This window comes from Cebidichthys violaceus, unplaced genomic scaffold (genome assembly GCF_023349555.1).
Source record: "Cebidichthys violaceus isolate CVI_PGR_0920_01 unplaced genomic scaffold, fCebVio1.0.p SCAF_17, whole genome shotgun sequence".
Lineage (NCBI taxonomy): Eukaryota > Metazoa > Chordata > Actinopteri > Perciformes > Stichaeidae > Cebidichthys > Cebidichthys violaceus.
Genome location: NW_027176340.1, coordinates 768,555 through 781,175, shown reverse-complemented (window position 1 = coordinate 781,175; position 12,621 = coordinate 768,555). Strand labels below are relative to the sequence as shown.

Here is a 12,621-nt window from a genome sequence, read left to right as displayed (position 1 = left end):
TGTGTGGGCCCAGCCAGCAGAGAGCCTGCTCCGCATTACTGAGTCCTGATGGGATCTCCTCCGGACTCTCCAGAAGTTGGGGGAAAACTTTTCGTACCTCCCCCCCCCTCTCTCTCTCTCTCTCTCTCTCTCTCTCTCTCTCTCTCTCTCTCTCTCTCTCTCTCTCTCTCTCTCTCTCTCTCTCTCTCCCTCCCTCCCTCCCTCTCTCCCTCCCTCTTCTTGCCCGGTCCCAGCAGCGCCGCGATGGTCAAAAGATTCCCACTCGCGGCGCTCAGGAGGACCGGCAGCTCGCGGCTCTCTCCAGCCCTTCTGTCCGCACGCGACAAGGTAACGCAGACTCTGTTTTACCGGTTGCAACTTCAAAGCAGCGTCGCTCGTGCGTCGTTCTCCCGCTTTGACCCATTGGAGAAGCGTCACGAGAGGCTACGTGGTTGTTAAACTTTCGTTGGACTTCTTGTTGACTGTGACTCAGTTGGGTGAGTTGTACAGTCATCAGGTGGAGAAAGATGACAGGTTGCCATGTTTGTGCACAACGTCTTTAAAGACACAGTGTCTATATTTAGTGATTGTGGTGGAAACATTAGTGACTTAAAGGCTCCAAAGGCTCTTGTGTTGCTGGTTGCATGTGGCCGATAGAAGACTTTGTATACTTCTTTAAAGTTGTTTGTAACATTGGTGTTGTTACAGATTGTTACAGAAGTTTAAAGTGATTATAAACTCATTAAACTTTATAGCCTTTAATATAAAGCAGTGGATGCATGCGTCTCCCTATGTGTAGTCCACAGTGAGGTTTACGTCTTCAGTGCATTACAACGCTGCACCAGAACTGTAGCGGTTCTGTTTCCTTAAGGGAAGCTGTGGAAGAATCCTCGGTCCATGTTGGCAGAGCTTCATGACATCAGGGTTTGTTCAGGGATCAGCCTGAGTGTGTGTGTGTGTGTGTTTGTGTGTTTGTGTGTGTGTGTGTGTTTGTGTGTGTGTGTGTGTGTGTGTGTGTGTGTGAGTGTGTGTGTGTGTGTGTGTGTGTGTGTGTGTGTGTGTGTGTGAGTGTGTGTGTGCAGGCAGACAGAAAACAGAGGAATCCCCCATCCTGCACTACTCTGGGAAACTCCAGGTCTGCATAGGCTACTCGGTCTGCTTTTACTCTTGCAGCCTTGCCGTCTCTTATTAGGTCCGGCACGGTAACGCGGCGTGTCACTTCCACCGACGGGACGGCAGCGATCCTCACTCCTCAGGCTGGTGATGAACTCGGTTTTGGTGACAGAAGGTCATAAGTGGTCATCTTGGGGTGAGATATAGATTTAATGGCTAAACTCAATTGTTTTACGGTTCAGTTTGCTGCTTTTAAGAACAAATAAAAGCTCTTACTACTTCATAAATAAAACACTTTAGCTCCAACATTCTCTGGTGTCCAGTAGTTCATGTGTTTGAATCCCTCTGTGCTACATAAAGCATGGCTAAGCCAGCAAAAGCGGTTTTGAAAACTTCTAAATGAGACTTGTGTGAACTGTTCCCAAAACGGTTGAGGTCATCCTGTGGTTCCCTCGTTACGGTGCGGCTCATGACTCGGATCGCAGACGAACGATGTGCTTCTTCTAGAGCAGATTAACTGCCTTCAGACGGGCACCATTTGTGACAAATCGGTGTTGAATTCAGCACTACATCGATACTTCATGAATACGAGCTCTGGAATAGAGCAGGTTGAGTCTGCAGCGGGGGGGTGTGTTGACTTGCGGAGATGGCCTGCGGGATAACCGGCATCGATTGCCATGGGAAAGTGTTCAGAGTGTCTTTGATGATGTACTTGATCTGCCTACAAAACATTTTGGCAAACAGAATAATGTGTTGTTTTTGTGTCAAATTTGAGGGGCTTTTGATTCCTTTGTTGATTCTATTTCTCGAGATCGCGAGTTCATATATTAATGATTAGCTTTGATTTCTGCGTTTCACAGAAATGCACTAACGAACCCACTCCAGAGTGGATGGAGCCGTGTGAAACCCATCACTGTGAGTTTGCAGCTGCAACTCTAATTCAACACAAGAATCATTAGTCAGAGGAGGCTGTGCCCTTTGGTCTTTACTTCGCTAATTACTTTTAGAGAATGTGCTTTTGCAGAAAGTGGACATTCCAACACACTCAGCTGCTACAGCATTATGAAGTGTTCAGCAGCTACACTTTGGGGTTGATTGCGACCGGGATTGTTGTGGCAATCGTCCCTACGGAGATAATCAGGGTCGCGGTAGAAATGAAAGCACTTGGGCAGGTTCCAGGTTGACGGTCTGCATAATGATTTAAAACACTGTGCTGCAGCTGGTGTTAATGAGGAGGACGTAGTCTTTATGTTAGGACAACTAGTACGCCGCAATGATTGGACTCTCGTGAGCTCAACTACCGAGCCAGATGTTGGTCTGCTTTCATTTTGTGAAATAAGTCTCTGTCTGTCTCTCCTTCTGCTCTTTCTTTTTGCAGAGTAGAGATGGTTCACAGGGGCGGAATGCGCCAGAATCCTTGAAGATAGTCTGAAGGCCTTGGTCGATACCTAAACTCTTTGGATTTTTGTTCGTACACCAGGTGCCATGTCTGGTCTAAAAGCTGAAGTAGCGCTGCTGAGGTGTGCGTTCCTCTTTCTCTACGCGAGTGTCTGCTTGTGCCAGCGCGACTGCACCGGCACTGACTGTCCGCCGCTGGACAACTGCATCGAAGAAGTGCTGGAGAGCGGCGCCTGTTGCGCCTCGTGCCTGCAAAAGGGCTGCACGTGCGAGGGTTACCAGTACTACGACTGCGTCAACGCTGGATTCAAGAACGGCAAGGTGGCCGAGGGGGAGTCGTACTTCGTCGACTACGGCAGCACGGAGTGCTCCTGCCCCGCGGGAGGGGGCCGGATCAGCTGCCACTTCATCAGCTGCCCCGATATGCCGCCGAACTGCATCGAGGTTTTGGAGCCAGCGGACGGTTGCATGCAGTGCGAGCGCGTCGGGTGCGTCCATGACGAGCAAAAGTACGATGCCGGGCACTCCTTCCACATTGACCCCTGCCGGGTCTGCCACTGCCCCAACAAAGGAGGGAAGCTCATGTGCTACCCTGTGCCAGACTGTGACCCGCACCAGGTCCGTGAACCAGTGTTAGCTGCACCATCAGGGGAAGACACAACCAGCAGGAGCAACAGTTACCCCTACAGGTTTGACCTATTGGATCAATTCACCCCACCGCAACACCTTCCTCCCAGTGGTAATCTTCCTCTCTTCAAACCGTCGCCTTTGGATAAGGACGAGCCAGAAGAGTATGATTACGGTGCAACAGACTTCCCAGAGACCTTCCCTCAATCTCTAGTCTTCCCCACACAGTCCTCCCCCTCCAACAAGGTCATCTCTGTGTCCCGAGGTTCCAATGGACCCGACCGAACCTCTGCCCGCCAGAGCTTCGACAGACATAGCAAGCTGGAGCTGAGAGAGCGACACGGAGTTCGTGTCCATCCTGCAGGCAGACAGGAAGTGACAGAAAGCCCTCTGAGAGCAGAGCAGAGCACCATCAGGCCACGTGTGCACAAGGACGCCACTATTTCTTGGCAGCCCTCGCAGGGCCCAACAAGTGCACAAAGTGCCTCGTTCAGGGATCCGACAACTCAGACAGATGTGGAGAATCTATCGCACGCACTCAAGAGTTCAGATAGTGTCATATTTCCACTGAACCGAGGATCAGGGAGTGAAAAACACCCAGAGCATCCACATACGAGTCCAGAGAGCGCAGTTCATCATCAGAGAAGCTTCGAGACGAAGACACACCACCGAAATGCATCAGATAGCGTGACACCCAGCGGGTCAAAGAGTCGGATCAACATTAGTCATCCAGCGAGAGGTGTGGACAGTCAAACCAATCAGCAGAGACGATCAGATACGGTGAATGTTCCGCTGTACATGCCAAAACGCCCAGAGAGCCCAATCCATCCCCGGGCAAGTTCAAACGGTCAAACAGATTTACAGGACGGGACGGTCGCAGCGGACAGCGAGGACGTGATGGAGACAGACGTGATGGAAGAGGAGGAGAAAGATAAAACGTTTCATGGCGTCACTGGACCCGAAGCAACGGATGTTTTCTACAAGACAAAGTCAGCACAGCGGGAGTCGGAGAGCAGCAGTCCAACTGGCAGCTACCAAAAGACCGCTACCGAGCCCAGCACCGGCTCCCCCGGGAGGCCTGAGTACCCGACAACCCCCATGGTCCATTACGTCACCACTTCCCAGCCGCCGGCGAGGGTCAAGCTGAATGAGAGCGAGCCCAGCAGAAAGCCAGTCCAGAGGCCGTTTGACCTTCACGCCGAAGACCAGGAGGAGGCGAGGAATGACCGACCTGTCTTTGTTGTCAAACCTGATGAAGGTAAGTCAAGTTTTCTTGTAATCCACTACATATCTTGGTTAATATGATTATGACCTGTGGTAAGGAGATGTTTTTTAGTTGCTGCTGTTCTCTCTGGGATGTTTGCATCATTATATCCTGTTGTCAGGGAGGAGCTCTCCCTATACTTACCTGGGCAGGTGGGAGGTTCCAGTTAGGTGAGGCTGAGAAGGGGAAACGCCCGAACCCAAACCCGCATACAAGCAACTTCATGGATCACATCAATCAAATGGTGCATCTCTATTTGGTGTTCTTTTTCCTTGTAATGTAGTTCTCTGCTCTGCGATCCCATTGCAGCATAAGTAAAGGTTCAATGTAAAATGGTTGAAATAGGTCTCTACAAACAGCACATACTTGTGTGGAATGCTGCACAATGCTGCCTTTCTCTGTCCGGGTTCTAAATACCAAGCCGGGCTATATGTCATGAGCGCACAGGAGGAAGTGGAGACGCCCGCCGGTCCCCAGGTACCTGAACCGGAACATAAATAGCGAGTCCAGGTTCTGTCTGGAGCGGGGAGTCAAACGTCTCCTCCCGCGGTGAACATCCTCTCACACCGGTCACCACCATCGCTCACTCGGCACACGGGGGCCTCGCCGCTGTTTTACGGCACGTTGCCTCAACCCTCCCCGTGGAGACAGACACGGGACCTTGAGGATCTGGATTCGGTTATAAATCCTCTCTGGCCTCCGGCCTTTCAGATGGTTTTATTTCAGAAGCGAGTCGTAGATTTAGATTTAGAAAGTACGCGTCTGTTAGCGTCCCGCTGTCTCAGATGTCCATCAGCCGGTGTGGGCGGTGCCCTGACGTCTGCGTCTTGGATCCTCTGTTGGGGAAAAAATAAACTCAAGTTTCCATAGGTGCTGCCTTACAGTCATACAGTATAGGAGCCATCCCTGCTCATGCCAAACACACAGTTCTTCTCTTTACTTCAAAGACAGTGGAACAGTGAAACACATCTGCATTTAATTCACAACAGCAAATATTGACTCACAGATGTGTAAAACTGACGCTATAGTGCTGCATAAAGGACATTTATTCAGTTTGAAACGTCACATTTAAACGTTTTGTCATTGCACGTGATGTGGGATCGCTGAGTTATTTGATCCGTTGTTTCTGACGCATATGAAATGTCTTCTAAAAGGCGTAGTGTGCAACACGAGGCAGGAGCAGATCCAGATGTTGGTGCCATAGAGGGTGTAGATGTACAGAGGTAGACTAACACACAGTAACAGCAATACCTGTACAGCGTGATGTGATGCAATACAACGACCTCTGCATACCTATATAATATAATATTGAAGGCATTTTTATATTGGAAATCATTCATTGATTAGTTTGGAACAACAGCTAAACTTACTTAAGACACAAAACATATATATGTCAGTTTAAGTGTACGTTATATTTGGAATATTTCAGCCAGTTTACTTGGCCATCAGACAGCTAAACAGCCTTTGTTCCCAACGGGGGACTTTGGCCTCGTACATGTACATATATTGCACTGGATTATACAGCTGTTGCTTTGCAGCAGTGTAGAGCTCTCCATTAAAATGACATCATGTGATACATGTACACTCAACACATTTAATCAAATCGCTCTTTAAATAGAGCACGCAGATGATGAAATGAGCAAGTTGTTCATCAATTAGGGGGCTGGTCTTAATCGATTCGTCTTTTGATGAGATAATGTAATTACATAATCACTGTGTGTCGCGTTAGATTTATTCTCAGGCCGTTCGCACGTTGATTCATAGTGATGAGGAGGCCAGTGGACACGACCCGGGGCCAAACCTCTAAAGTCTGAAATCCTCTTATTTCAGTTCAGGACGTCTTTTTGTGTAATTCCACCGTTTGGCCTCGATGTCTAATGGCTTCAATTTATACGTTTCCCACAGCTCCAAACAGAGACAAGTGCTGATTAAACAATCAGACGTACTACAGTTATAGTTGGGAGTTCTTGGGTCCATTATAATTACTATGATAAGGAACATTTGAGCTGATTGGTCCAAAGTCTTAGAATCTGCTACAGACACACTTTGGGCGAGGATCCAACGGTACAACTTTATTGGGATGACATAGGAAAGATATTCCATATGAATTGTTACATGTTCATTATATACAGTGTGTTATCCATCTTGTTATGAGTTCATAGATACTACACACTTGATCGTGCTCCTTGTAGACATTTCTTTATCATATATTTAGTCTTTGGGCACATTTCTTAGAATATAATGAAATATATAGAAAAAGCAGTTGTCCAATGTGCCCAAAAACTAGATATAGCATGACAAGAAAAACTCACTTTTCAACCAAAAATGTCTTCAGTTTTGTGCTTTTTAAGCAACTCTTCCACCAAAGGAAATTAAAAATGTTGGGTTTGGGGCACAAATGGGAGGTCTGAGATTCAGGAATTGCCTCTGTCAGAGGAAGAAAGTACGCCATGTTGAGATAGGACAAGCAGTTTTCTGTAATGATGCCCCTGATCCCAAAAGCTTCTTCCCTTAAATAATGTCACATCGCTGTGATAAGCTGAGGAGGAGTTATCAGGGTGGCTCTTACTCCACATACACAGCTTCTTCTCCAGATAGCGCCGACAGGTAGCTGCTCACAGTCTGAGAGTGCAGATAGAGCGGAGGGTTAGGCCTCACTCCGGGCCGCTGATGATGAAGTTTATCGGTTCTGGTGACGCATCGCTTTAGGAAAACACCAGCAGAGCATGAAGGATGCCGCAACTCTTAAACTCATGAAACAAGTGGCTCAGTTTTCTTAAAGTTCTTCTTTATAATCTGAAGATTAAAGGTTTGTCTCTAACAGTATCTTCTAGAAATACACCTGGTTTACACCTGGTTTTGCCATGCGTACTGTATTATAAGATACTTACATAGATTATTTTCCATTCACAGTGTCTTGTGTTCCTCCACGCTTACTAGATACAACAAATCTCAATCAAGAAATCTCAATTCCCAGTACTCAAGAATTTAAAACTCATCCCACATTGTCTCCAGATTACCAGATATTTCATGCGTTCGTAGGAAGGTATTCCTTTATGTTGAAGTGAAGTACTTCACCTGTCCCCTGCCTCAAAGTTGTATAAACGACGCTCAGCCGGTCAGATGTGGTGAACAGGGTGTCATGGTGACGGAGTGGCCGGTCAACCAAACGAGGATGATTGATTTGCCAGGTAGCCGCTTCCCGCTCTCCGTCCCGGGACGTGAAGTGGCTTTTCAAAGGCGACTGACGCGATAAATCAGGCGTGATGACAACAGCTGCCTGAGTGTGAGGCTTAGACTGCCATCTGTTACGTCTCCCCGCTGTGGAACACTTTGATAGACATTTAGGATTCCTTTGAACTTGTCATTTAATATCTGCGTTGATTGCATTTAGCTGAATATATAAACTCCACTGATCGATCTGGTATGCTCCGTATAATACAATGTGCAAACAGTGTGCAATTAAATCAAATAGTGGGTCCTTGATTTCAGACAGGAGGTACACAAAAGCAAGCTCTTATAGATCTTTCATTTGTTATGGCTGAAATGACAACTGTTACCAACAGATTTGATCAGCTCCAGCGAGGTAAACGCCCCCAAAAACAAGCGGCAGCGTACTCAGCCAAGTCGTAGAACACAGCTTAATCTAGTCCTTAGACGCACCATCCTCCAAACTATTTTTATAAAATGCATCGCTGTTGATAGCGATGCATTTCAGTATATCGCCGTAGAGTGTGTAGAAAGGCCCGATTGTCGGGGTCACCGGTACCGATAAAAACCCAGTCAACAGCCCTCAGATTTATCATGGTCATCTGCTACAGAGCTGTAACACATTAGTTATTGCACCTATAAGAGTAAGATACACAACTGAGGGAATCAGCGGCTGTAATGCTCCGTAGCAAAAAACATGTGTTTTCCTTAAACTACCCCCCCCCATCCCCCCTCACTGGATCTGGTGTTCCCATCGTGTGTGATCCAGATTCAAGGCCCCAGACGGCCCCCCCTTGAGAATAGAACTGAAATCAAAATGCCAGTCACACTCCCGGGCCCCGACAGATAGGACGGTCACGGGATATGCGTTGCACAATCTGGACGGCCCCAAAGAGACGAGGGGGGGGGGGGGGGAACCAGTTCCCACATCATCGTTCTGACAGAACCTCTCTCAGCTCTCTGAACGGACTTAATCTAGCAGAGTCTCCGTCAGCGCGAGACAAAGGTTTCCATCTGTTCACCTATAATCACGCTGCTTCCTCTGGGATATGCAACAGCAAACACTTTGATCTGGAGTCTGGAACGGGTCCAAACAGCAGAGTATGTCCACAAAGCTTAGAATACACATGTCTTCATGTCTGGATTAGCAGCAGAGATGATTTACCGTACAAACAGTTCAAACTGAGCTACGACTTACATGTGCTGTTGGCTGAAGTGACTGCGTCTGGATTTCCTGTCTGAGTGGACATTTATCTTACTTACATCACATCGCTCACAGTTGTGTCACGTTAAAGCCTCGTCTCCTACGTTAAAGAAACAGTTTGGAACATTTATGGAATAGAGAGGACTGTTTGGTCTTCCCGATCGTGGTCAGAAAACACATGCGTCTTTAGTTTTGGTCTGCCGGGACCTAGAACAAACCACTCCTCTGTTGGTCTTGAGGACCTCTTGCAACTATTCAATGACCCACGCTACTGGAACAACGACCGGCTCTGGAAAGAGACGGTGACGTTTTGTCGGCCGCGGTAGTTCTCCGACACGCTTGGTACAAAGTAGAAGTTTCAGTTGATTGCAATCTGCAACCTCACCGCTAGTTGGTGCCAAATCCTAAACGCTGCAACTTTTAAGGGATTCGGACCACATGGAGAGTAGGGATCCACTGCGATGCGCTCACTCTGTGTTTTTGGCTCAGCTCCACGTCATCAGGACCAGTTCATCCCGTCTATAACCCTCCTGACCCGGCACGGCCCCTCTGATCCGGTTTCTCATTATATAGAGATTCTAATTGTCACATGAATTCTTAAAAAGGACTATTTTTACATTACAGAAATAAACAGAGGAGTTAAGAGTCAGTGAAGCTGTTTGCAGTTTGTCCTTGGCTCTGCTGCCTGCGATTAAAGCCCAAGCTGCTTTTATCACTTCCTCCAACACCACTGCTGATCAGGGGTGTTCACATGCGATTATTTATAATGGCAAATTAACTAGAGTTGAAGGTTGAAAGGGAGACTGGTTATTTTGGTACAGGGATGGTATTTTAATAGTTTATTCACAGGCAATTAAAGCATTTTCTTTCTACACCTGAAGGTCAGTCTTCTCTAATTTCTATCATTATTCATGTAAAAGAATAATGATTCAACCAACGTGTTCTGTTCTGAACACTTGTGGAAGAGGCTTTCTGGTGCACAGAAGGTGAAGTTGTCTGTGTTGTTTGAAATAATCGGGGAGTTAGCATAGTAGCGTTAGCTGCTACGGCTGAGACCACAGATCGGGTGTAAGAAGTGGGCGTAGTCATCGGTTTGTGGACTGCCGCTTTGAAGCCTCGCCATCTTTGATTACGGCCGTCGCCATGTTGTTTTTTTGCAACCGATACCATATTTGGAATGCGGAGGAGTGACGTAGAGACGCCGTATGTGGCTGTCAATCACAGTAGCCCCGCCCTAAAGCATATAGCTTCATGTTCTGTGTTTTAAGGTGTTCTGGACTTTGTGTCCAGACATTTTCTATTCGTGAATTGTCAGACAAGACTTGTAAAATGAGGACCAATGTGATCTCTTCTCGTCTTAGGTCGAGGTGGGGGCTACAGTCAGGTTAGCTTAAAGGTCTCAAGGATTTTGGGTTTGACTGATGTGGATTTGTCAAGGCCAGTATTCATCATTCAAATACAGCTCATGATCAAGATTTGATTCCCTGATATTTGACTTTACAAGAACTCAGCCAGAACTTTATTCTGATCACAATAACAGGATGGGGACTAAGGGAATAAATAGCTGGATTAAGTTTGTTGAAATGTTGGGAGCCAACACAGACTTGGCATTTAGTGGGAAACTGTCTGCCTGTTGCAGCGATTCATCGCAGGAAGAGTCACTACTGCGATGAACAAACTCGGCCGAAACTCACTGTGAGGCCCATCCAACAACAAACACACCATCAGCTTCTTCCAGATGGTCCTGTCATCGTCTCTCATTATGTGGAATGATTTCAATGCAGCGTTTTGTTTTTGCACTTCTAGATCATTCAGCTACTCTCCTTGTTTTCATCCTAATTGGATCTTTGTATCTTCAGACGACCGTGGTGATCTTCAGTTGCAGGATTATGTTCTTTTTGAGGTTTAGGAAGCTCCACAAAATCATAGGTTTAATAAATCAAATCAATCAAATGGAATTCAAACACTCAATCACAGAGAGCTGAATTGGTTTTGGTTCTTTTTCAGAGTTGCCACTTGTTATTAACAGTTTGCTGTTGTCCTTCAGAGGACTCCACATCAGCTGTCTCTTGGTAAATTGACCACAGCCTTAGCATAGCATTGAGGTCAAGAGTCAAGAGGAACAACATGAAGTCAGCCAGACTCGGCAGCGGGCACAAATCATCGGGCTCTCTATTAGTGCTGCCGACGGTATTGACTTGACCGAGGCAGGGCGTCAGTAACTCGAAGGCAAACGGGCCGAGGGGACGGACACGATCCCGGTTATTTACGATGTCAGCAGAAGCTCCGTCTGATTATCGGCTCGAAGACGGACGACCCTCGGGTGTCCTACATACGCGCCGGCTCCAATCCCCCGATTTAAGTTCTTCAAAGAGCCCGGAGGTTTTATTTTCTTCTTTCTTATTTGAAGTGTTGGTGTGAAAGCAGTGCTGCTCGTGATGGATGGGAGGGTTGTGTTATTGCCTTGGGGAGTCAGTATGAACCCCTCGAGCCTCAACACTCGACTCACTGTACGACCTCAGCCACCAAAACAAAGAGTCCTGCAGCTTAGCATGTCGACTGCACAGATGACTACTAAAAATCTCAGGATGCCGGTGTGCCAATGTTGTGGTAGCGGCCCAGAATAAAACACTTTATTTCACCATTTTGTATGGTTGTATGGAACTGTCTGAGCGGGATCTAAGACACACAAAAGAACACGTATTGCTTTTATTTCCATTGCCTCTGGCAGTTTTCCTCGGCTCTTCATGGAATAAAGCTCGGCTCTGGGTGGGGATTCACCGGCAGGTTTTTTTTTATTGCTATTGTTATTCCCAGAGCGTCCTTTAAGATGTCAGCATTAAGAGCAACTGGCGTAGATATCGTAAATAATGGATGATGTTGATTCCCATCTCCTGTTCTATTTATTGCATATAACTCAGCTTGATGGCTTTCTTTTTTACATATCTTAAGTGGATCTTCGGAAGCTCTCGCCGCTCGGCGCGCTATCTCTCGCTGTTTGTTCTCGGACAGCGACGGGGGCCATTTTGCCGGCGGGAGGACGAACCACCGCGTAAAGCGCCTGACGACGTAGAGCGGGGTTCCTCGTCTGTCACCTTATCTCCCAACGTGGAGGAATGGCTGGGTCGCGAGCGCCGCCTCCCTATTTGGTGCTACGTCCCCGGTCACGTCGGCAGTTGTACGGTGGAATTTATAATGTTTCTTTGCAGGACTGGCACGAGGCAGAGGCAACAAACACTCAGATCTGCTGTCGAGTGCAAAAACAACAAGCCTTTGTTTCTTCTTGAGGAGCGGAGCTAATTAGGGGAACAGAACATAATCAAGGCAGCGAGCCCTCTTGTGATAACATGGCTTTGCGATGGAGATGGAGATGTAGCGCATTTGGAACAATTAGAAGTTGAGGCTTTAAAAAACCGGAGCGCCGCGTTTGGCTGCCAAAGAACTGAAGAGGGAACCGGTCTGAGCAGCCTGACCCTGACCTGCAAACAGTGCAGGTCAAGGAAAGTCAATCAGTTATAATTAATAGTCAAACATAATAGGTTTAACACTGCAATCATGTTTTTATTACAAATCAGATTCCTTTGTGATTTAGGACATAATCATCAGAAACAAAAGCTTTTGTTTGCTGGTTGATGTTTTGATTGCAGTGAGGATAGTTTGACGCGAGACGAAACACCAAATCTCTTGTACAGTAGTTGGTGTTCTGTGTAAACACGCCGTAGTGAAGAGCCCGGCTTGCTGCTTCCAGTCTTTAAGACTTGTTGTCCGATTGGTAATCCAACTTTCTCATTTCCCCTGGTCTTCTTCCTCACCTTCTCTAAAGGCA

At 47.1% G+C, this 12,621-nt stretch overlaps 1 protein-coding gene across 1 annotated transcript in view; it reads left to right on the top strand.

Moving 5' to 3' along the window:
• Positions 1–238: 238 nt before the first annotated feature.
• fbln2 (fibulin 2) overlaps positions 239–12,621 on the top strand; it is a 38,998-nt gene continuing 26,615 nt past the window's right edge. Inside the window, exons 1-2 of the mRNA XM_068711861.1 lie at positions 239–327; positions 2,471–4,375. Of these exons, the coding sequence (XP_068567962.1) occupies positions 2,578–4,375 (1,798 nt within the window). The 5' untranslated portion in view covers positions 239–327; positions 2,471–2,577. The remainder of the gene's footprint in view (positions 328–2,470; positions 4,376–12,621) is intronic.